General features: G+C 45.9%; 1 protein-coding gene across 1 annotated transcript; it reads right to left on the reverse strand.

Annotated features, from left to right (window-relative positions):
• Positions 1-19,962: 19,962 nt before the first annotated feature.
• Spz1 (spermatogenic leucine zipper 1) lies at positions 19,963-21,617 on the reverse strand. The gene has a single exon (XM_006980488.4). It carries the CDS (start codon positions 21,302-21,304, stop codon positions 20,156-20,158), a length of 1,149 nt encoding a protein of 382 aa, XP_006980550.2. The 5' UTR covers positions 21,305-21,617; the 3' UTR covers positions 19,963-20,155.
• Positions 21,618-23,225: the final 1,608 nt, after the last annotated feature.

A 23,225-nucleotide genomic window follows, 5' to 3' on the forward strand; every position in this document is an offset into this window, starting at 1 on the left:
CAAGTTATTACATGTTCACCAGGCCTGATACAAACTAAAAGTGAGCCGGGCGGTGGTGGCGAATGCCTTTAATCCCAGCACTTGGGAGGCAGAGGCAGGCAGATCTCTGTGAGTTCGAGGCCAGCCTGGGCTACCAAGTGAGTTCCAAGACAGGCGCAAAGCTACACAGAGAAACCCTGTCTCGGGGGGAAAAAAAAAAAACTAAAAGTGAATTACAAACTGATTGCGGCAAATTAAAGATGGCGACAGCGGCGGACTGAATCCAGCCCGGGGTCTCCTGAACGCAGATCCATAGTTTGCTCGGGCCACACCCCCAGATCCCACGTTAACAAAACCCCATCAGATTAGACAGGCCCAGCACTAGGGAAACTGGAATGAAAACTGCTGACAGTGGAAAGTAAACATAGAAACAAAAAACCAACCAAGTTCAGCTGCTTCAGGGGCCCTCCGAGATGTAACTTCGAGTGGCAGTTGCCAGACTGTAGCCAAAGTTGCTACCTTTGTTGTTGTTGTTGTTTTATTTTGTTTCCTTTGACACTGGGTTTCATTTAGGCCAGGGTGACCTCAAACTCACAAAGCAGCTGAGGATGACCTTGAAGTTTTTTTTGTTTTGTTTTGTTTTGTTTTTTCCAAGACAGGGTTTCTCTGTGTAGCCCTGACTGTCCTGGAACTCGAGCTGTAGACCAGGCTAGCCTCGAACTCACGGAGATCCATCTGCCTCTGCTTCTGAGTGCTGGGATGTAAAGGTGTGCATCACCGCCACCCAGTGGACCTTGAACTTCTGACCCTACTGCCTCCTAATGTACTAGGATTACAAGCATGTGTGCCACGCTGTGGATCAAAACCAGGACTTCATGCCTGCTGGGCAAGTAAGTGCTCCACCACTGAGCTACACCCCAAGCTCCCTAATGAAAGTGTAAAAGAGGAAGCTGAAACCCGGATATCTGTGTTCATTCCAGTTTTTTTTTTTTTTTTTTTTTTTTTTTGAGACAAGATTTCTCTGTGTAGCTTTGCGCCTTTCCTGGAACTCACTTGGTAGCCCAGGCTGGTCTCGAACTCACAGAGATCCATCTGGCTCTGCCTCCCGAGTGCTGGGATTAAAGGCGTGCGCCACCATTGCCCGGTAATTCCAGTTTTTAATGTGACAGTTCAAATCGTTTGGAAGCCCCTCTACAAACCACACTTCTGTGTGTATGTGGTGTAATGCTGGCGTCAGCCTATGCACCTTCGTCAGCAATCTCTGCTTCAGAACCAGGGGGCTCTGTATTCGAGTCCGGATACATTGTCACTGTGTGACTTTTTTGCCACTCTTCTCCTTCGGTCAGCTCAGGGTCTGGAATATAGAAAGTGCTCCAAAAATGTGGATTCAAAACTGGTTGGTCTTGGAGGGTTTTTTAAAAAATAAACTTTATAATAAAAAACTTGCAAATAAATATAAGCATCTTATGAACTATAGATGAGGTTATAAAGCTCGTTGTTTTTTTCTAATTCTACTTCTGACACTTTTTTTTTTTTCCTGAGCTGGTGATGGATAAGTACACAAAATATACTTGATACTGAAAGTGTAATATTTAATGTGAAGCTTCACCGCTTCCATTTCTGATGCCAATCATAACTATATAAGTTCATCAAGTTATTTAATTATAATTGAAGCACGTCTTATTATAGTAGTGAATACTTTAATTACTTTTTAAAAGTTTTGTTTTGTCTTTATTTATGTGCATGTTTGTGTGAGTATATGCCAAATGTGTTCAGGTGACCAGGAAAGGGAGTAGGAGTCACTGGAGCTGGAGTTATAGGCAGTTATGAGCCATCTGATGAGATGCTGAGGACCAAGCTCTAGTTCACTGGAAGAGCAGCAAGTGCTCTGAATCACCGAGGCATTGCTCCAGTACCTAGATGTGCTAATTTGAAACTAAGAAGAAGGCTGTCAGGACGGCTTAGAGGCCAAAGGTACTTTGACACCAGGCCTAATAACCTAAACTGAATCTCTGGTTCCCATATTATAGAAGGGGAAACCCAGTTCCTGGATGCTGTCCACTGACCTCCACACATGCGCCATAGCACACCTACACACACCCACACACTCACCCACACACACACACACACACACACACACCCATACACACACACACACACACACACACATATATATACACATACATACATATATATGAAAATATAAATATATATATATACACATGAAAAATGAATAAATATAATAAAAAAACCTAAGAGCAGAGTATTGTGGTTCACTCCTATAATTTCAGTACTCAGGAGACTAAGGCAGAAGGATTACTGTGAGTTCACGAGCAGTCTGGGCCATGTAACGATTTTCAGCTCACCCTGGACTACGATGTGAGAGCCCATCTTTAAAATCGTCATCATCATCATCAACTACCACTAAAGAAATTTCAAAAGTAATTTTTTCTTTGAACTAGCTGAATAAACGCTCTCCCATCAGTTAGCTTAATCCAGAAATAATACAGTGCTTAAAACTATCTGCTTAGCCAAGTGTGGTGGCTCACACCTTTAAACCCAGAACTCAGGAGGCAGAGGCAGAGGCAGAGGTAGACAGATCTCTGTGAGTTTGAGGCCAGCCTAGTCTACACAGTGAGTTCCAGCCAGGATTACATAGTGAGACCCTATCTAAAAAAAAAAAAAAAAAAAAAAAAAAAAAAAAAAAGAAAAGAAAGAAAGAAAGAAAGAAAGAAAGAAAGAAAGAAAGAAAGAGAAAGAAGAGAAAAGAAGGAAAGACTGACTATATGCTTATTTCATTTCTACACGATTTAAAAAAATTAGACAGCCTGATGTTCAAATCAATAGTCAATGGTCATTTATATATCAATTTCCTGTCAAAACAAGTGAAATATTTGTACCTATTTCTGCCATCTAAGAAAGAATTATTTATCCTTTTATTTTCAAGTGTGTGTTGGGGGCGAGGGCAGGGGGTTCCCTGCAGAGGCCAAAGGCGTCCATTTTCCCTGGAGCTGGATTTGCAGATGGTTGTGACTCACCTGATATGAACACTGGGACTCTGACCTGGCTAATTTATGTCAACTTGATGTAAACTAGAGTCATCTGAGCTATGGACACCTCTGTAGCTAGAGTTTTCCTGCCTTGCCCACAGTCAGGACAAATCTCTGTCACCCACCAGTCCCACAGCCGCTCAGACCCAACCAAGTAAACACAGAGACTTATATTGCTTATAAACTGTATGGCTGTGGCAGGCTTCTTGCTAACTGTTCTTACAGCTTAAATTAATCCATTTCCATAAATCTATACCTTGCCACATGCAATTTGACATACAGACCATCCCACAGCACACCTCAGCTGAGAAAATGCTTTCATAAGATTGGGCTGTAGGCAGGCAACCCTGTAGAACATTCTCTCTCTCTCTCTCTCTCTCTCTCTCTCTCTCTCTCTCTCTCTCTCTCTCTCTCTCTCTCTCCCAAAACAGGGTTTCTCTGTGTAGTTTTGGTGGCTGTCCTAGATCTCGCTCTGTAGACCAGGCTGGTCTCGAACTCACAGAGATCCTCCTGGCTCTGCCTCCCGAGTGCTGGGATTAAAGGTATGCGCCACCGCCGCCCAGCAACATTTTCTTAATTAGTGATCAGTGGGGGTCCCGGGCTGGTGATCCTAGGTTTTATAAAAAATCAGGCTGAGCAAGCCAGTAAGCAGCACTCCTCCATGGCCTTTGCATCAGCTTCTGCCTGCAGGTTCCTACCCAGTTTGAATTCTTGCTTTGGCTTCCTTCAAGGGACTGTGATTTGGGATATATAGGCCAAATAACCCCTTTTCCTCCTCAAGCTGCTTTTGGTTATGGTGTGTTATCACAGCAGTAAAAAGTAACTAAGACAGACTTGGGCTCAGGTTCCCTGCAGCAGCAGTGAGTGCTCTTAACTGCTGAGCCATCTCTCTAGCCCGGGAATCATTTTTAATAACATACCTTGTAGCATTTAGCTGAACTTCATAAACAAAATCTCATCCCTAAGTAATGTGCTGAGAGGGTAAGAACTATTTGAATTGGGGGAAGCTTTTGCATCCACAGATATGGTATTAGCCCCCTGTTACAGCTATAATGTTCCATAAGGAGCCACTGAAAGCTCAGTAAGCTTATAATACAAAGCATTTGTTTTCTTGCTCACACATCCTTAGGTCTATTATGGTTCATGCTACTCTAGACTAGATCCACTTGGGCTTGGCTCCAAGCTGTAGGTAGGCTTCAGGTACGTGCCTTGGTTTTCTTATCTGCCTTTGATCTCCATGTTGTCCTCTTGGCAAACGGTCTGAAGATCAGAGGCCAAGCCTGATTACTCATCTCAAGCCTTTACTTTCAAGCCCCCTTATATTCATCAGCCAAAGGAAGTCATAGGAGAAAGTGCAAGTTAAGAGGTAAAAAAGTACATGTCCAACACAGGACCATGTAACTGTGTAGATACAATAACAGGGAAGTGTGATAGTTACCTTCTGCTGTGACATAAAAGCCACTTAAGGAAGAAAAGGCTGGTTTGACTTACAGTTCTAGGATATACAGTCCATCAGGGTGGGGGAGGCATGGCAGCAGGCATGGTACTAGAAAGCACTCTGCACATAACTGGAGGAGAAAGGTAATCATCAATATCATCAGCTACAGACCTCACAACCTATAATAGTGAGTTACCTGCAAAATATACTGGTGCATTAGTGGTACAAATGTTATGAGAGTAACCGACCACTTTCTGGTTGTATGGAAAGCCTACTCCATGACACAGAATCCAGACCAGAGACTTAAAATGGCCAAGATCTGAAACTAGATAGGTCCTAGGCCTACAGGAAAATCTACCGCTGTTAAAGGAACATTGCAATAAAATGGCTCCTAATGACAATACTGCTATACCTACAGATCAGTGCATTATTCAGCCCTCATCAGAGAAACTTCTTCTTACACTAGATGAGAATTAACACAGAGACCCACAAATGAACAAAGTGGAGAGAGTGAGAGACTTGGGCTCACTCAGACCTAAATGAGATTTTTATCAAACTCCTCAAAGGCTCTGGGAACCCTGTGGAAGGAGGCAGAAAGATTGTAAGAGTCCTCTCTCTGTCTCTGTCTCTGTCTCTGTCTCTGTCTCTGTCTCTCTGTCTCTTCTCTCTCTCTCTCTCTCTCTCTCTCTCTCTCTCCCTCCCTCTCTCTCTCTCCCTCCCCCCCTCTCCCCCAGTGTTGACTAAGAAAATTAAGTAGAAAAATTCAACTCGGAACTCATCAACACTATTGACACCGCTTCTCTCTGAAATTTCCTTTAATAATCCACAATGTTCGTCATTTCTTTTCCCATCCAGGAAGCCTGGTACTGTTTATGTGGGACCCTGGGGCAGAAAGAATCGAATCTGCTCTTAAGTAGAAAAGATTATCTCATTATTACAGCAGGCCATCTGCAGCTATGACCTTCAGTGACCTCCTTTGTTATTCTCAGATGCCCAGTGATTAAGTAGGTCTCGGTTGAGCGTCAAGTGTTGTAGACTATAGTGCTTGAACTGAGTATGACCAGGCCTAAGTGTTCTTCCATTTATTGACAAAAGCTCTAAAAACTGGGTTTACTCATCAGTGGAGGAGGACTTCTTCCTCTTTCAGCCTTCAGCTTTCAGACTCATCCCCTTTCAGCTCCCTCCGGTTTGTTCTGGTTTCCTTTTCCTGTATTTCACCTGTTTGTGCCAATTTTGGTACCAATTCTTCTCCTTCATCAGTTGTTAAAGGCCATTGGAGCCAGTTTTCAGTTATGTAAAGAAACCCTCTACTCTTCTTTAGATGGCCCAATTGTTTCTGAAAGACTCTTTGCTCCGCGTCAGGGACAAATCCAAAACAATTCTTAATCTTTAAATCACACTTTCATTTATTTTGTGTATGTGTGTGTTTGTGTGTGGGCATATGTGAGCCATGGCAATGTATGGAGGTCAGAGGGCAATTTGCAGGAGTTGGTTTTCTTCAATCTGTAGGGCCGAACTCAGGTTTTCAGGCTTGACAGCAATTGCCAGTATCTGCTGAGTCACCAGCCCGCGCCCCCAACCCCCAACAATTCTTGACTAAATTCTCAGGATGGCGAGTGGGTGTGATCCCCTTGTTTGTTGTCTTTCTGGGGCATTTCATTGTGCCACTTAGCAAAATCTGCTAATTTCTAACTGTCCATTCATACATAGTTGGTGGAATTGGGAGTGTGCATGGGCAGAGCTTGTGGATTTGTGAGGAATTGCTTTGGAAAGCTGTGGACTTACATTCCTGTGGTAAATTTCTAACTGCTGGTTATCTGCAGGAATTACCTCTTGAGTTATTTAGTTTCTCCAAAAGGTACCAAATCGGTGTCTTGTGTTTGGGGCAAAGATTGTGGGCAAATCCTGGCTGTTGCCTTTCTCAGAGTTGGAGGACAAAGGGAAGGTGGGATTTCAGTTAGCTTATGTCAACTTTCCTCACTCATTCCCTTAGTCTCAGTTCTGTGACTCCTGTATGATCTAACAAATAAACAAAAATGGTGGCGTTGAAAAGTACTTTAAGAACAAAAATATTTAAATTAGGCATATCAAAAACCAAAGCCTTGGTCCTGAAGTCCTTTTTCTGCTCCGTGTCCTGCACATTCCGGTGAGTGGCTTGTAGATGTAATTCTGAACTGTCTTATTAAATAAGAAACACAGAGCCAAATGCAGAGTTAAAAGCCCAAGAGGTCAGAGCACCAGCGAATAGCCCTTAGCTTACTAGCCACTGCTGTCTTTCCCCTGAGAAAAGAGACCTAGAGTTGCCTTTTGCTCTGCTGCCCACGAGGAATGTAGTGTATCTGCTTCCGGCAGCACCCCGCTACTTGTGTTTGTGCTTTGTTCCTGTCACAACTTTGTCTTGACTGATCAGTGCTCTTCTGAGATGGACTACCCATGAGCTTTCTTCCTGATTAATTAAAGCTTGGGATCCCCGTGTTTTGTTGTGCACCCTCTAAGCCCTAGGAGTCGGAGAACTGATGCTAAAGAAAAAAAGCAAAAGCTATGAATCACCTACTCTGCGACTTTGTCCTAAAGCGCGTAAATGCACCTATGGGGAGTAACCCCGACTGGGGTGATGCTGGCCACTTGCTGACTTAGTCTCAGACCCATCCTCTGCTCTTCTTTGTGCTGCTCTGGACTGGAGAACACCGACCTTTTCCGTCGTTGGTTAAGTGTCTTCTGTGTGTTGAAGGCTTGGTCCCCAGCTGAGGATGCTAAAATAGTAACAAAGTCTAACAGGCAGTCTTCCTGCTGTTGGGACATGCCCTTGAAAGTGTATTAGGACCCTATCCCTCCTCTTTCTCTTTCTGCATCCTGGTCATAAAGTGGACAGATATGTCATTGGCCCAAAAGTAACGGAGCCAACCCATCAATCATCCAAAACTTTGAGCCAAACAACTTTTTTCTCCCCATAACCTGATCATCTTGGATATTTTGTTAAAGTAATGGGAACTGACTCACACTTAGCAAACTGCACTTCACTGGAGTTTTGACAACTAGTTTCTAATTAAGATGTCAACCCCTGGAGGAACAATGTTTGGAGGTTGTCTTAGTTAAGGTTTCTGTTGCTGTGAAGAGTCCATGACTATGACAACTCTTATAAAGGAAAACATTCCACTGTGGTGGCTTGTTTATAGTTCAGAAGCTTAGTCCATTATTGTCATGGCGGGAAGCAAGGCAGCCTGCAGGCAGACTTGGTGCTGGAGAAGGAGCTGAGAGTTCTTTTTTTTTTTTTTTTTTTTTCCAGACAGGGTTTCTCTGTGTAGCTTTGCACCTTTCCTACATCTCGCTCTGTAGACCAGGCTGGCCTTGAACTCACAAAGATCTGCCTGCCTCTGCCTCCCAAGTGCTGGGATTAAAGGCATGTGCCACCACTGTCTGGCTGAGCTGAGAGTTCTTACATCTTGACACAAAGACAACAGGAAGTGGTCTCTCTCACTGGGCGTGGTTTGAGTATATATATATATATATGAGACCTCAAAGCCTGCCTCCACAGTGACATACTTCCCCCAGAAAGACCACACCTACTCCAACAAGGCCACACCTGCTAATAGTGCCATTCCCTTTGGCGGCCTACAGTCTCAAACATATTTCAAACCACCAGAGAGGCCTGCAGGACTTCTCCTTTCTGTCTCTGTTGTGTGGGGCATCTCAGGCAAAGCTTGAGCCTTATGTATGGGTCCCACTGCCTTTCAGTTCCCTTTGCTCTGGTTCTACCCCTCCCTACCTGGTCCTCTGGCTGAGAGAGCAGTAGCCTTTTTTAGTCCTCTGCTGCTGCACTCAGCACCTCTGGACAAGTTCCCTACACTGAATTTCTTCTCTCGAAAACCTCAGTTCCGTTTCCTTGGCTAGACGCTGATGGATATGGCTGTCTTTCAAATTCCTGCCATATGCTGCTAATGACTGCTGGGGTTTCCTGCTGCGCTGAAGTTCCTCCAGCACGTGACTGGCGTTTGCTTCCTTACATATCTACCCTGGGGAGCTGAAATCAGTCTCTGCTGCCTAGGAATGAGCCAGACAGCTAAACATTTTTCAAAATGCGTTTTAAGAAATAACAAACTATATTGTTGAGTTTAAACACAAACACTGTGTAACCCCTATCCCCGAAAAATATCACTCCATGCGCATACTCCATAATCCTGTCCTTCTTTGTTATGACAAAGAGGAAAGATTTCTTGGGCGAGCCACAGTTTAAAGTCACCTTGTGCTGATTTTTATTTTAACCAAGCTGGTGTGAAATTACTTGTATACCATTGTTTATCTGAATACAAAGCAAACAAGTTCTGGAAACAAGTTCTGACTTGTGATAAAAATAAAGATTCCTTCATGCAATAATTATGAATAAGCAATAATAAAGTTCTACTTTTCAAACAAATTCTGATTACTGTCTTTTAATAATAGCATTCTATTTACCATAGTAGAATATGCCTTTTTAAGGTTTTGCATGTTTTCATGTGAAACTTATTATACAATTATTTACTAGATTGCTATTGGCTATAATATGTATCAATTATAAAAACAAATGGGTTTGTTTCATATCATTCTATTTTTAAATATTGCTAGAAAAAACTTTCATCTAACCTCCTATAATTGAGTGCAGCCTCTAAGAAAATAACAAATTCTCACTTATTTACCTGAGGATTCTTTAATATAACTATATAATTATTTTTATTTTTAATACCTGGAGTTTGTAATACAAGGGCCACAGCTTTCTCTGGGTCTCTCAACACTTCCTGTTTAATTTGGTTTCTGGAAAGACTTTTTTCAAATCCTCAGGGGTCATCTGATCAAAAGAAATCATGCTTTTCATTTTCTGGAGCTGTTTTCACATCCTTGCTCCCGATCTTCGAGAGAAACATGAACTCAGCACAATTCTTCACACCTCCCTTTTCCTCGGCATCTACCTGTTCGCACCAGAAGGTGCAGGGCTGCTGGCAATGTCCTAAGGTGATGACTGGGGACCAACCCAAGCTGGAAGCTTACTGGACAAACAGAAAGATTCTTACGAGATAAACAGAAACCTAAACTCAGCATTCCTTGGAAATCTCATACCGCAGGTTTCTGTTTGTGCAGGAAGCCACTATTTCCTGCTCTGCCCCCAGTGTTCAACTGCGGTGGGCAAAGTCTAGTTCCCGATTAACCGGAACAGCCCGCTCAAATGCTCCCAGCTTCTGACTATCATACAACACTTGCTTTCCCAGGGAGCTTCTGTCCCCACTCTCCTGAGATGGTCTGACAGTTTGTCTCCCAATAAACTGTTTTTCTGCCCTTGGAGCGGTCTAGTCTGGTGGTTTCACTGTGCCTGCTTATCCTACCTGGACAGTGTATTTATCCTCTAGCGCAGGAATCTGTAGGCATTACATTTCTTTTCAAAGTCATCTACAATCCTGCCGTGGCCACATTGGCTTTGCAGCAACACTAGGCAATCGGCAGATGTTTCCAAGGATCCTTTTGTGCTGGCTGTTGTGAATAACACTGCAAATGCTTGGGAGTGCAGATGTTTCTGCCAGGCCCCAATTCCCATTCTTCAGGGTCTGTACCCAGTTGTGGACTTGCTGGATTAGATAGTGTTTTGAGGCTTATTTTTTTCCTGAGGTAATATGACACACACGTCTCTTCACCCTAGAAAGGAAGCCCATGATGGAACAAACTAACAATACACCAAAACCAACTCGGGGAGTCAGTGGGTTTTTATTGGGGTTACTGTGGCTGTATGGGTGAGGAGAATGGGTGAAGAGTTATTTCCAAGGATCATAGATAACTAAAAGCAGCTGTATCGTGGAAAAGCCCCCATCCCCCACAGTGACTATTCACCAAAGCTGTTAACAGTTGGCCACTCCCTCTTTGCGATTCTGCTACCCAGTGTCTCCTTTGGCAGGTGTTTATTCCTCTTCCTAATGCTGAGGAGGGGCTGTGAGAATCTCCCAGATACGTGACCACCTTTGGTTTACTTCTGAGACTCCTGAGCCTCTACTCCCCTGGAGGGAATGCTTCAGTTTGGAAACTGCCATACAGCACCTAACAGTTATGTTTTTAATTTATTGGGTTTATTTTTAGTTGTTCTTTTTTTTTTCTCTTTCTTTCTTCCTTTTTTAGAAACCTCCATATTGTTTTTCTTCATTCTTGTTTATAGTTGCATAGTGTAGTATTTCACTCTGGACTTAAAAATCCATGATTTATTTAACCAGTCATGTGCTAGTCAATAGCTGGATTTATAATCTGATTTATTTAACCAGTCATGTACTATTCAGTAGCCAGATTTATAATCTGATTTATTTAACCAATCATGCACTATTCAGTAGCTAGATTTAGAATCTGATTTATTTAACCAGTCACATGCTACTCAATATCTGGATTGGCTCCAGTGCCTTCCTCCTTTAGGAAAAATTTCATGCCACCAAAAGAGAAACATAAACCAAACCCTTTGATCTATAATGGTGTCCTCCCTGAAAGATACTTTTTGGCGGCACCAAGCTTCAGGGAGTAGCCAGCCAGTATCTGCTTGGACTTCAGGCCCACTCCACGAGATGGAACCCATACCTGGCACTGCTTGGGTGACCAAGAACCAGAGACTAGTTAGCCCAGGGACCCAGGTAAAACCAAATAATACTACTAGTCTAAAAAACAAGCAAACAACAACAACAACAACAAACCATAGTGATAAAATGACTCCTAATGCTATTCTGTTACAATCAGTGCCTTGCTCAGCCACCGTCAGAGAAGCTTCCTCCTGGGAACAAATACAGAGGCCCACAGCCAGACATTAACGCGGAGAGTGAGAGATCTCGGAGCACTCAGCCCTAGATGGTATGTCTCCACCAAATCCCTCCCCTCAGATCTCAGGGAACCCCACAGAAGAGGAGGCAGAAAGAGTGTAAGAGCCAGAGAGGATGGAGGACACTAAGAAAACAAGGCCCTCTAGATCACCGTGAGCAAAGATGGTCTGAGCTCCAGAGACCAAAGCGGCATGCACAGGGCCTGCATGGGTCTGCACCAGGTCCCCTGTGCATACATTACAGCTTCCCTGGCTTCCAGGTGAGGGTTTTATGGGATGCCTGAGTGTGGGAACGAGATGGTCTCTGATTCTTATGCCTTCTCTTGGGCTCTTTTTCTTCTGTTGGATTGTCTCATCCAACTCCGATGTGATAGTGTTTGCTTTATCTTATTATATTTTCTTGTGTTATATCTTATTATTGTCTCTTGGAAGCCCGTTCTTTCCTAATGAGAGACAGAAAGAGAGCAGATCCAGATGGGTGGGAAGGAGGGAAGGAACTGGGACGAGTAGAGGGAGAAAACTCTCATCAGGATACGTCATGTGAGAAATGAATCTATTTTCAACAAGAGGAGGAAAAAGAAATATGCAATGGGTGTTGAGGAGATGGCTCTGTTGGTAAAGTGTTTGCCACATACCCATGAGGACCTGAGTTCGGATCCCCAGCACCCACATTAAAAACCAGGTACAATGTGTGCCCTCATAGTCTCAGCACTGGGGAGGCAGAGACACAAAGACCACTGGCACTTGCTGGGCCGCCACTCTAGCCAAGCTGGTGAGCTGCAGGTTCAGCAAGAGACCCTGTCTCCAAAGCCAAGGTGGAAACTGATAAGAGACCTATAGCTACCACACACTTGCAGGCTCAGCCCTGACACTTGTCCTCACACACCCGCACCAATCTGCAAATTTCATCTTGCTTCTTTCCTCTGTGAATAGCTACATCTGTAGTATAAATTCTCGGAAGGAGAAAAACTGGGTTACAAAATACAACAAATAGATAATTTTCCCTTCTGTAAGTTTACGTGGATTTGCATGCCTTCCAATAATATAGAGACAGCCTGCTTCCCCACAGAATTACCAGTGGAGTATATTCACTGTACATGGCAGATAAAAAAAATAATCAAATAAAATATTTTAATTATACCACTATAGCATGAAATATAATTGTGTAAACTTCAAAGAATTCTTGGGAAGAACAGGATGGTAAGTTTTTTTTTTCCAAATAATTTTTAAAAAATTTTATTTTGCGTGCATTGGTGTTTTGCCTGCATGTATGCCTGAGTGAGGTGTCAGATCCTCTGAGCTATAGTTGTGAGCCACCATGTGGTTGCTGGGAATTGAACCCGGGTCCTCTGGAAGAGCAGTCAGTGCTCTTAACCACTGAGCCATCTCTCCAGCCCCCGGGGTTAATAAGTTCTAAAACTGATTTGTTTATGTTCCCATGGCTGGGGAGATAGCTCAGTGGGAAATGCTTGCTTCCAAACATGAGGCTATGAGTTCGAGTTTCTAACATCACTCAGGCTGGGCCTGATGGTGTGCATCTGGAATCCCGCTGCTGAGGGAGTGGAGACAGGCAGATCCTGAGGGCTTCCTGGCAACCAGTCTAAGCAAAGATGGTGAGCTTCTAGTTCAGTGACATCTTGAGACATTGTCTCAAAAACTAAGGTAGACTGTATAGAGATAGCTAACGTCAACCCCTGGCCCCTACACAAGCACACACAGGTGAACATATCCCTACACCCACCATGCAATCCCATAAAAAATCACACTCTTTTATTGTGCATGTGCACATGTGTGTGTCCAGGTGTGCAGGTACATGTGTATGTTGTGCATGTGTGTGGAGGTCAGCGGCCAGTCTTGGCTCTCCATTTTCAGGAGCCTTATTGTTGAGGCAGAGTCTCTCACTGGGCCCTGGGGTATTCTGGTTAGGCTAGGCTGGCTCACCAGCAAGCTCCAGGAATCTGACTGCCTCTGCTTCCTCAGCGCTGAGGTTACACGCATGTCTCTGTCATCAGGCCTAGATTTTTATGTGGGTGCTTGGGATTGAACCCAGGGCCTCATGCTTATGGCAGAGTACTTTACTGAGTTATTTCTCTCTCTCTCTCTCTCTCTCTCTCTCTCTCTCTCTCTCTCGAAAGAAAAGAGCGTCAGAATGATTAAATATTGTATTATCTATTTTCTTCCTAAGAATATCAGTTTAGGGGCTGGAGAGATGGCTCAGAGGTTAAGAGCACTGGTTGTTCTTCCCGAGTTCAATTCCCAGCAACCACATGGTGGCTCACAACCATCTAGAATGAGATCTGGTGCCCTCTTCTGGTCTGAAGGGATATGTGCAAGCAGAAGCAGAACATTGTATACATAATAAATAAATCTTAAAAAAAAAAAAGAATATCAGTTTAGTAACTGATATTCATGAGTTTAGGCTCAAAAAATCTATACAAAGCCATATTAAAATGATCTATGAGATTAGAAACATCTTTTGAATGAAAAAAAACATAAATAACTAAACTCAGATTGCCTACATCAATGGCTCAAAAATAAGTTCAAATGAAAAGAGAAAACATGGGTTGTCATATGGATAAAACAAACAGATGGTTAACTCTGAGTCACCAATAATGCATCAGTGTCAGCCTAAGGAAGAAGAATTGAAGCGCTCCCCCTCGTCATTTAACCAAGAGCAAGTCCAGATTTGAATTCTCTACTTCATGGTCCCTGCATCTTCTGTCCTTTGTTGCGTGAGAACGAATCTGTGCCTGCCCGAGAGGCTGTCCTGTGAATCTGTCCATGTCTGTGTCTTCTGTGTGTCTGTCCCTCTCCAAGGGCTTTGCTCTGTCTTTATTGAACAGCACAGAAAGTATCACATGGGGGAAGGAATGGGATACTTTACATAAATCTTTAACAGAGTTTTACAACTCACTGACTCCAACTGATCCCAGCCGACCCAGATAACAAATGGTACTACAGACATGGTTGTTTACCAACCGATATCCATAAATGTTGCATTCATCGCATTTGGTAGATTTTAGAAGGTTGCTTTTAACCTCTGCATTTGCCGCTTTCATCAAATGATACACATGTATTACTTACGGGCCAGGGGCATGGAGAGCGCATAATTTAAGATTACAGCTGTGCATTAGCTTAGGCTGTAAAGGTTGATTACATAGGAAATCCAAAGCAAGTAAGGCTGGCTGTCACATTGTTCTCTTAAAGGTAGGTTAAACACACAGGCTGGGTACACAGTAGGATCACATTCGTAAGCCTTAAGTCATTTCAAGGTTTATTATTAACGTTGGCTGTGAAGTCCAGCAAAAGTTGGATGAGTGCCACCCAGATCCATTTTCTCTACAAACTAGCTAGTATTACAAATAACTTAGTCCTTTGGAATGTAAGAGACATTTTTGGAATATTTCATTTCCATAAATTACAGCTCCCCACTTAAGTGTCTGCTTTAAGAGAAAGATTTTTAAATAAGCAGTTTGTTTGTCTAGGTATGTCCATGTTTTATACTTGTATAAAACACAGTTGTCAATTAGGATTGGCCCTGGATCATCCCCAAACAGTGGCTATTGCCATCATTGATTAACTTAAGGCTTTTCAATTCAATGTACTATGTAAATTTAAAGCATTGGCTTTCTACCAAAACACATGACCAGTCATACCTGCATCAGAACTTCATCTGAGTGCTACCCAGGTCTACTTACTGTTAGCCCCATCTAATAGGTTAAAAACACTGAGTGAGGGTGCCAGTCCCCTGGAACTGAAGTTACACGTGTGAGCTGCCATGTGGGTGCTGGGAGTTGAACCATGCCTTATTCCGTGGCTCATGCAAAATGAACTCCTCTGCGGCGCAAACATCGATTTGGCGGTAGGCTCCAGCCCTCCCTTGTGGAACACTGACACGTTTGAAAGTTCACATTGTTCTCTAAGTCATAGTTCTGCTTTGAAATTCTAATCTAACCTCTTTCTGATCTTAAGAGTCTACAGAATTCAACTCGGAAAAAACAGAGTTCTGGAGAACTAGAACACTGGGCAAAAGCCCCCATTTGTGACTCGAGTCTCTGGGGCTTCCCGGGTAAGAACTGCTTCATACTGTTCCTTTCCGCCCCTAATCATAAAGTGCAGCGCTTTCAAGAACCTTGCACTGAAGGTAAATCGTGGGCCCGGGGATGCAGCCCCGTGGGTAGGATGTTTGCTTCGCACGCACCAAGCCCACATAAGCTAAGTATGACAACACACACTGTAACCCCAGTGTTCAGGCAGTGGAATCAGGAGAGTCAGAAGTTCAAAGTCATCTTCGACCACATAGGGAGTTCAAAGCTAGCCTAGGCTAGAGACCTTGTCTCAAAAAGGAAACCGTGAAGGACACAGATGGTTCCCATGGACTTCTTGGTCTGGGGTTGGGGCTGGGCACAATCAACCAAGGGCCCAGCCATACCAAGCACCACACAGGGTTTCCAGGCCCAGGTACTCGAGAGAAGAAAAACAACATCTCCATGCCATGCCCTGTGTCTGGGAAAGGCAAGAGTCAACCAAGAGCCGCCTGTGACCCAACTAAGATCATTGGTGCCCCGTGGTCAGGCACCATTATGGTGAGCGAGTACAGGGTGGGGGAAATCAGAGAGAGGCGGAAGGGTTCATGGGCTGAGGAGGGTGGTGAGGAACAGGCTGACATGAACGGCCTGTTAGCCACCTGAGTCCAAGGTGATGTCCGGTCCTAGGCTACTTCAGGTCAGAGACCCTGAAGCAGCTGGGAGGTCTGTGTTGATGCCAGTGGCTTCTGTCACCACTGAGGGCTGTGCAGAGGCCTGTAGTCTTGGCGGCCACCCCGGGTCATGTTGGTATCCGAGGGCCATGCTGCCTGGAGGCCATGCCAATCTGAGTGTCCTGTGCTGCTGCCTGGGGCCATAGTGACATCTTGGCCCAGGCTGCTGCCGAGGACCATGCCTGAGTCCATGGTCCTACCGCAGCTGGGGTCTGTGTTGATGTCCCTGGTCCATGTTGCCCCCAAAGACCACATAGATGCCCGGGGTCTGGGCTGCAGCCTGTGGCCATGAGCGTGTCTGAGGTCCATGCCGCCACCAGGGCCACTCAGATCTGAGTGGCCTGCACTGTCGCCTGGGCCATGGTGTCATCCAGGCCAGGGTTGCTTCTGAGGGCCATGTATGGGTCCATGACCCTTCAGCAGCCAGGGACTGAGTCGATGTCCATGGCTCCAGTTACCACTGAGAGCTGTGTGGAGGACCGGGGTCTGGTCAGCCACCTGGGACCATGTCAATCTCTGAGGACCATACCACTGCTGGGGCCATACTGATCTGGATGGCCAGTGCTGTCACCTGTGGCCATGGAGACATCAGGGCCAGGACCTGCTTAGGGCCATGTCTGGGTCCATGGTCTTGCTGCCCCTGGGGTCTGTGATAATGTCCATGGCCCATGTTAGCACAGGGTGTCATTAGAACCATGCTGTGCTGAGCCAGTCCTGCCCTTCACTGGCCCTGGGATAGCTGCCCCTGCCCCTGGCTGGATATTGCAGCAGGAGAGCTGGCTCCACCCCTCAGAGGAGAGCTGTCTCCTCTACCTCCCCACCTCCCCACCTCCCCACCTCCCCATTTCCCCACCTCCCCACCTGCCCACCACCTCCCCACCTCCCCACCTGCCCACCACCTCCCCACCTCCCCACTTTTCCACCTCCCCACCTCCCCACCTGCCCACCTCCCCATCTCCCCACCTGCCCACCTCCCCATCTCCCCACCTGCCCACCTCCCCACCTGCCCACCTTCCCACCTCCCCACCTGCCCACCTCCCCACCTGCCCACCTCCCCACCTCCCCACCTCCCCACCTCCCCACCTCCCCACCTCCCCACCTGCCCACCACCTCCCCACCTCCCCATCTCCCCACCCTCCCCAGCACTGGGGAAAGATGGCCCCACCCCTCACCACCTCATCTGGAGAGCACACTAGAGCTGACCTGTTGTGAAGGGCACAGGTGAGCCAGCCCTAGGGGCATGAGAGCAGGACAGCTGACCCCTGCCATATGCCCCCGCCCCACAGCAATTGAGAGAGAGGGCCCTGCACCTTGCCTGGGCAAAACGGTAGAGCCGGCCCTGGTAGTGTGAGTGTGGGTGAGCTGGATCTGAGGACCTGAGAACGGGAGAACTGGCCCAGCTCCTTGCTGCAGGCTGCATTGGGTGAGCTAGCCAAGGCAGTGCTGGAGAGCTCGCCCGGGTAGTGAAGATGAGGGAAAGCTGGCGGGCTGACCAACCCAGCTACCACCCAGGCCCAGAGCCAGGGCTATGAGATGGTCCACCCCAACATCCACCAAATCTATGAACTGTTGGAGCATGTGAAGTGGATGAACCTACAGATCCAAAACTTTAGGATCCCCACAACACAGGACAACAGGATATCCAAGAGGAGCCCCAGGGAGAGCCCATTGTCCATGGTGTAGCAGAGGCCAGAGACCTAGAGCCAGACCAATGACTTAGGGCAATGAACACTTGCAAGTAAAGATGTATGGACTAAAGGGTAGAGTATGTGCCTCAACAGGCCACAGTACAGCTTCCACGACATGATTCTTCTCTTATTTTATATTATTTTGTTTTTTGTTTGGTTTGGTTTTTGGTTTTTCTGTTAAATTTGGTTTTGTTTTTTTGGGGGGGTGTTGCAAGGGTGGGGGGCAGATTCGAGGGGACAGGGAGACAAGTGGGATTGGAATGCATGATGGAATGCATGAATCCACAGACTCAATCAAAGTTATAAAAAAAAAAAGAGAGAGAAGGAGGGAGGGAGGGAGGGAGGGAGGGAGAGAGAGAGAGAGAGAGAGAGAGAGAGAGAGAGAGAGAGAGAGAGAGAACACGGAAGCCAGGCATGGTGGTCCACACTTTGAGTCCCAGCACTTGAGTGGCAGAGGCAGACGGAGCTCTTTGAGTTTGAGGCCAGCCTGGTCTACTTAGTGAGACCCTGTCTAAAACAAGCAAACACATCATAGATAGCATTTGGATGCAGCTAGACTGTATTTATTGAGGGTGGAGAAATGGCTCAGAGGTTGAGCGCCTGCTGCCATTCCAGAGGTCCTGAGCGAGTCCCAGCACCCAGACTGGGAAGCTCCATAACTCCAAGACTGATATGATGCCCTCTTTTTAGCACCCATGGGCACCCATACACGTATGACACACAGACACATAAAACACACACATGCACACAAGCACGTACATCCACTTCTTTAAAAACAAGAAAAAACAAAAACAAAAACCTAAAGAAAAGAAAGTAAATCATACACTATCAGTTTTTTAAAAGTCACAAATAACTAGCTACATGTAAAAGCCCCAAACTCAAGGAGTATGTATATAAAAGCACCTAGTAGACGGACATTTATCTAAAGAGGCCATTAATGAATATCTCATGCTCAGTATTTGGCCAACACAAAACGAATGTGTATATATTATAGACTTTTTGTCTCCTTTTGACTTCGTTTGGGCTTTTTTTATTTTTTATTATTTATTTATTTGTCTTATTAGACTTCTGCACCTCACTGTCATGGGACAAGGCCGCAGTCTAGGCTTCCCACTCAGTATCTGCTGATGTCATGGGGGGTGGGGGCAGAGACATGGTATTTCCCATGCAATTTGGCTGTATCTAAACAGGTTTTTTCAGCAATATCTACCATGGCACACTATCCCTTTTCTTGCTTTTTATCAAAAGAGCATGCTTTCTAGGGACTTTTTTGTTTTGTTTGTCTGGTTGATAGTTTCTCCCGCACAAGTTTAGAATATACATGAACCCGGGAACTGGGGGTGGGGTGGGGGGCTGGTCACTTAACTCTCAGTCTTCTGTTTGCTTTGTGCATGATGCCTGGTGGCTTTGCTCAGTGAGAGAAGAGAATGTGACCTGCTGTGTCTGTGCTGGAGCAGGGAGTTGGCTTCCTTGGAGGGCTGGTTACCCCCAGCAGGGGGTCCTGCTTCCTTGGAGGGCTGGTTACCCCCAGCTGGGAGTCCTGCTTCCTTGGAGGGCTGGTTTCCCCCAGCAGGGGGTCCTGCTTCCTTGGAGGGCTGGTTTCCCCCAGCAGGGAGCCCCCTGTCTCCACTTAGAAGAATGAGGGGAACTTTATTCGCACCAAAAATTAAGAATCTGGAAACACCTCTACCCTTCTAAAGAAGTTGAGGTGTCCTTCCCGGAGGCTTCTGGTGCCCTGTGTACCCTCATGCACAGGCTGAGGGCCAGAAGAGGAACATCAGAGGATGTAGAACCTGAGCTAGATGTATGAAGAGACAACTGCGTAGGGTGGTTTAACACTACTGTTTTCCTTAAAATAGTCATTTTCTCCCTTAACTCCAACATATTCCATACAAACACAATAGGAAAACTAAACACTGATTTGAAAATGAGCTATAAAATATCACAATTAAGCCGGGTGGTGGTGGTGGTGGTGGTGGTGGTGGCGGCGGCACACACCTTTAACCCCAACACTAGGGAGGCAGAGGCAGGGGAATCTCGAGTTCGAGGTCAGTCTGGTCTACAGAGCGAGTTTCAGGACAGCTAGAGTTACACAGAGAAACCCTGTCTCAGAATAAAAAAAAAAAAAAAAAAAAACACAATTAGATCATTGTACTTACCTTTCCCTCTGGAAGCTCTCCTCCCTGGGCGTGGGTAAAGGGAAAAAGAAGAAAACAATCGAACAAACAACACACTTTCCTTTTGTTCTTGTTTTTATTTGACTCTTCCCTTGGTTGGCGTTCACACAATGGTTAAGGTCCAAACTCCTCTAACTGCTGAGGTAATATGTGCACCTCTTATTCTACGCCTCTTCCTTGGTTGGAACAGGAGATCTACCCTAGGTTGATGACAGTTATGACTGAAGTTGGCTCTGCTTCTGATGGCTTCTTACCGGAAGCTGCTGCCAATGGGTCTCCTTTTCACCAAGAGAGTTTTTCTGGCCACGCGGGTGTTGAAGCGGTTGTTCCGAGCCTTCTTACTCAGACACGCATCACAGCCCCGCAAGATCTTTTCTCTCCTAGGAATCCCGCCCTCTATCACCCTCATGGGCTGTCTGTTCCCTTCCATCCTGTCTGCTTCCGCGGACTTCGGACTTTTCCTGTCGTACACGTGGTAGAGCAGCAGTGGCCTCTCGTGCGGGGATCCCGCCTCGTGGAGATGGAACTCTCGGAGAATGTCTACCCTCTGTTGTAGGATCTGGCATTCATTCTGCAGCAGGGCTGCGATCAAGTGCAGCGAGTGGGTGTCGTGGCTCAACTTCTTCACCTGCGCCTCCAGCTCCTGCTTGGAGGACGGCTCCTCCTCGTCGGACTGCGTCTGGAAAGAGACGTGATTGTTTTCAAAAGATTCTCTCCTTTCTTTCGGGCATCCCGGGTACGACTTCATTACATCGCTGAGCTCGTCACGCTGTGTACTCCAGTGATCTGCTTCCTGCAATAAATGCTCCATGTTGTTCCTGACTCGTCCGTATTTCCCACCGAGGTGAAGGGATCCGTACCGGCCTCTTTCCATGCTCAGCAGCATGTCATCACTGCCTCTCTTTCCTTCTGAATGGCACAGATCCCTTGCACACGTATGCATTATGTTCTTAGCTCTCTGGTTATTCCATATCGTCTCCTGCTTCTTTGTGTTCTGTTCTTTCTCTGCGTCGAAATTAAAGATCAAATCTTTAAATCGCATTTTATTTCTCTTATCAACACCTCTGACTTTAAGTTCTGACATATCCTTGGAAGCACTGGCATCGTCAAAAGACTCCCTGACTTCTGTAGTCTGCTCTTCAAAGCCTGCTATACTTTTAAGAACATCTCTAACGTCTCTTAAGAGATTGCTAAATTTCTGTACCGTCCTTGGTCTTGTTAGAGGACGGATGCTATTCTTTGGTGATGGGAGGGAACTCCAGCAGAAAGGGGGCAGTGATCCAATTTCAAGGAGGGAGATGGTGATCCCTGGGTTCGGTGGCTCTTGATTAACACAAGGAGTAGGATTAGGAGTCTGAGGCTGGGCGGGCATCTCAGCTGCACTGTCAGAGTCGGACATCGGGGCTGAGGAAAGCAGAGAACCTTGGAAATTCCAGGAAGGACAGATGGCAGTCTCGTCCCGTCACGAGTCGTGGAGGAGATGGCACCAAGCAGGAATTATGGACCGGAGTTAATGACTGGGACCAGGGAGATGGTGTTCAGGTAGAAGGTGACATCTCAGAGGACCTAGGGGGAGGGGTTGGGAAGGGGGAACAGGAGCTGGGGCTCCATCTCCCTTCTGCTAGGCTTCTGGTATTTATTCCGCCGCCCTAGCAACCAGGTCTTTATTCTGTCATTCTCCCTCCGGCCTGTCCACACATTCTCTTTCCTTTGCATCACAATGGAAGCCTCTTAAACGCCTGCCCACAACTCAGACGTCACAACCAACCTTGCTCCTCCTATAAGATCTCTACAACCCCCTTGCCCCCCTCTTCTTGGCTAGGCACTTCATTCTAAGTGCATTTCAGTAATTTCCTACCCGCCCCCATCCCATCCTCACCATACCACACCGTGCCAGCCTCAGCCACAGCGTCCCAACTAAGGGTATGGCTGAGAGAAACCTCACCAGGCCCTCACTCTTTCATAGAAGGGGGTTTTACTGCTCCTGCTGTCAGAGAGATGCTGTTGTCAAAGAATCAGAAATACCTGGTGGTTTTGAATGCCCCCCCCCCAGGCTCAAAGATTTGAATACTTGGTCACCAGGGAGTGGCACTATTTGAAAGGATTAGGAGGCGTGGCCTTGTTGGAGGAAGTATGTCGCCTAGGGTGGGCTCTGAGGTTTCAAAAAGCTCTTTAGAAGTCCAGAGTTCCTCTCTTCCTGCTGCCTGCTGATCCAGAGGTAGAACTCTCAGCAACTTCTCCAGCACATGTCTGCCGGCATGCTGCCATGATGACAATGGACTAAACCTCTGAAACTGTAAGCGAACCCCAATTAAATGCTTTCCTTTATAAAAGCTGCCATGGCCATGGTGTATCTTCACAGTAATAGAACACTGACTAAGACAGGATGCAACAGAACCCCCAAAGCTCCATCTTTAGTGATTTTAGGGAACCAATATCAGAAATCCCTCCATTCAAAAATATTCTACTGAACGTTGAGACTATTGGAATGAGTCAACAACACAATTACAAATTAAGACTCTCCCCTCCCCAACCCCCGCCTTGTGTGTGTTACTAGGGAAGGAAACCCTGGGCTTTCTGTCTACTAGGTAAACGTTCTACCCCAGGCCTCTGCTGCAGGTCGCTCTGTCTGGACACCTCTTGGGGGAGGGGGTGAGAAGGTGCAGCATCTGCTGCTTGCATCTCACCTGACTCCCGGTGTCTGTGACGTTGACACCATGCCTTCTCACCCGAAACAGGCCTCCAATTGAGACTTAAAAAAAAAAAAAAAAGAAACCTGTAAGACAGGCTTTCTGAACTTATTACTCTCCCAATCAGTGCTATAAAACTTAGTGATTACTCACAGTACCCGATGAAAATGACAATTTGTCTAAAATATTTGAAACAACTCAATCTGAAAAGCTGAAGTGGGAAGCTCCCACTCAACCCCCATCCAACAAACATCCTGAATACCCCGGAATTTGGGGGTAGATATGAGTGGATCTTGGGGGCTCTCTGGCCGCCAGTCTAGCTAGTAAAATAAAACATACCTTTATCTTACATAGTTGTTTAATAGTTTGTTTTATGCATGCAAATTTTTGTGTGCATGTATGTGTGTGCACCATGTTGAATGCCTGGTGCTCTCAGATCCTGAAGAAGGCACCAAACCTCCTGGAACTGGATTCAAGGGCGCCATGAGCCATCCTATGGGTACAGGGAAACAAATCTGAGCCTTCTATGAGAGAAGCAAGTGCTCTTAGCCATGAGACCAACTCTCTCTAGCCTTTTTTTTTTTTTTTTTTTTTTGGTTTTTCGAGACAGGGTTTCTCTGTGTAGCTTTG

Source organism: Peromyscus maniculatus, chromosome 15 (assembly GCF_049852395.1).
Source record: "Peromyscus maniculatus bairdii isolate BWxNUB_F1_BW_parent chromosome 15, HU_Pman_BW_mat_3.1, whole genome shotgun sequence".
Lineage (NCBI taxonomy): Eukaryota > Metazoa > Chordata > Mammalia > Rodentia > Cricetidae > Peromyscus > Peromyscus maniculatus.

Coding starts and splice junctions, on each gene's coding strand:
- Spz1 (XM_006980488.4), bottom strand. CDS start 21,304: ATGTCCGACTCTGACAGTGCAGCTGAGATGCCCGCCCAGCCTCAGACT.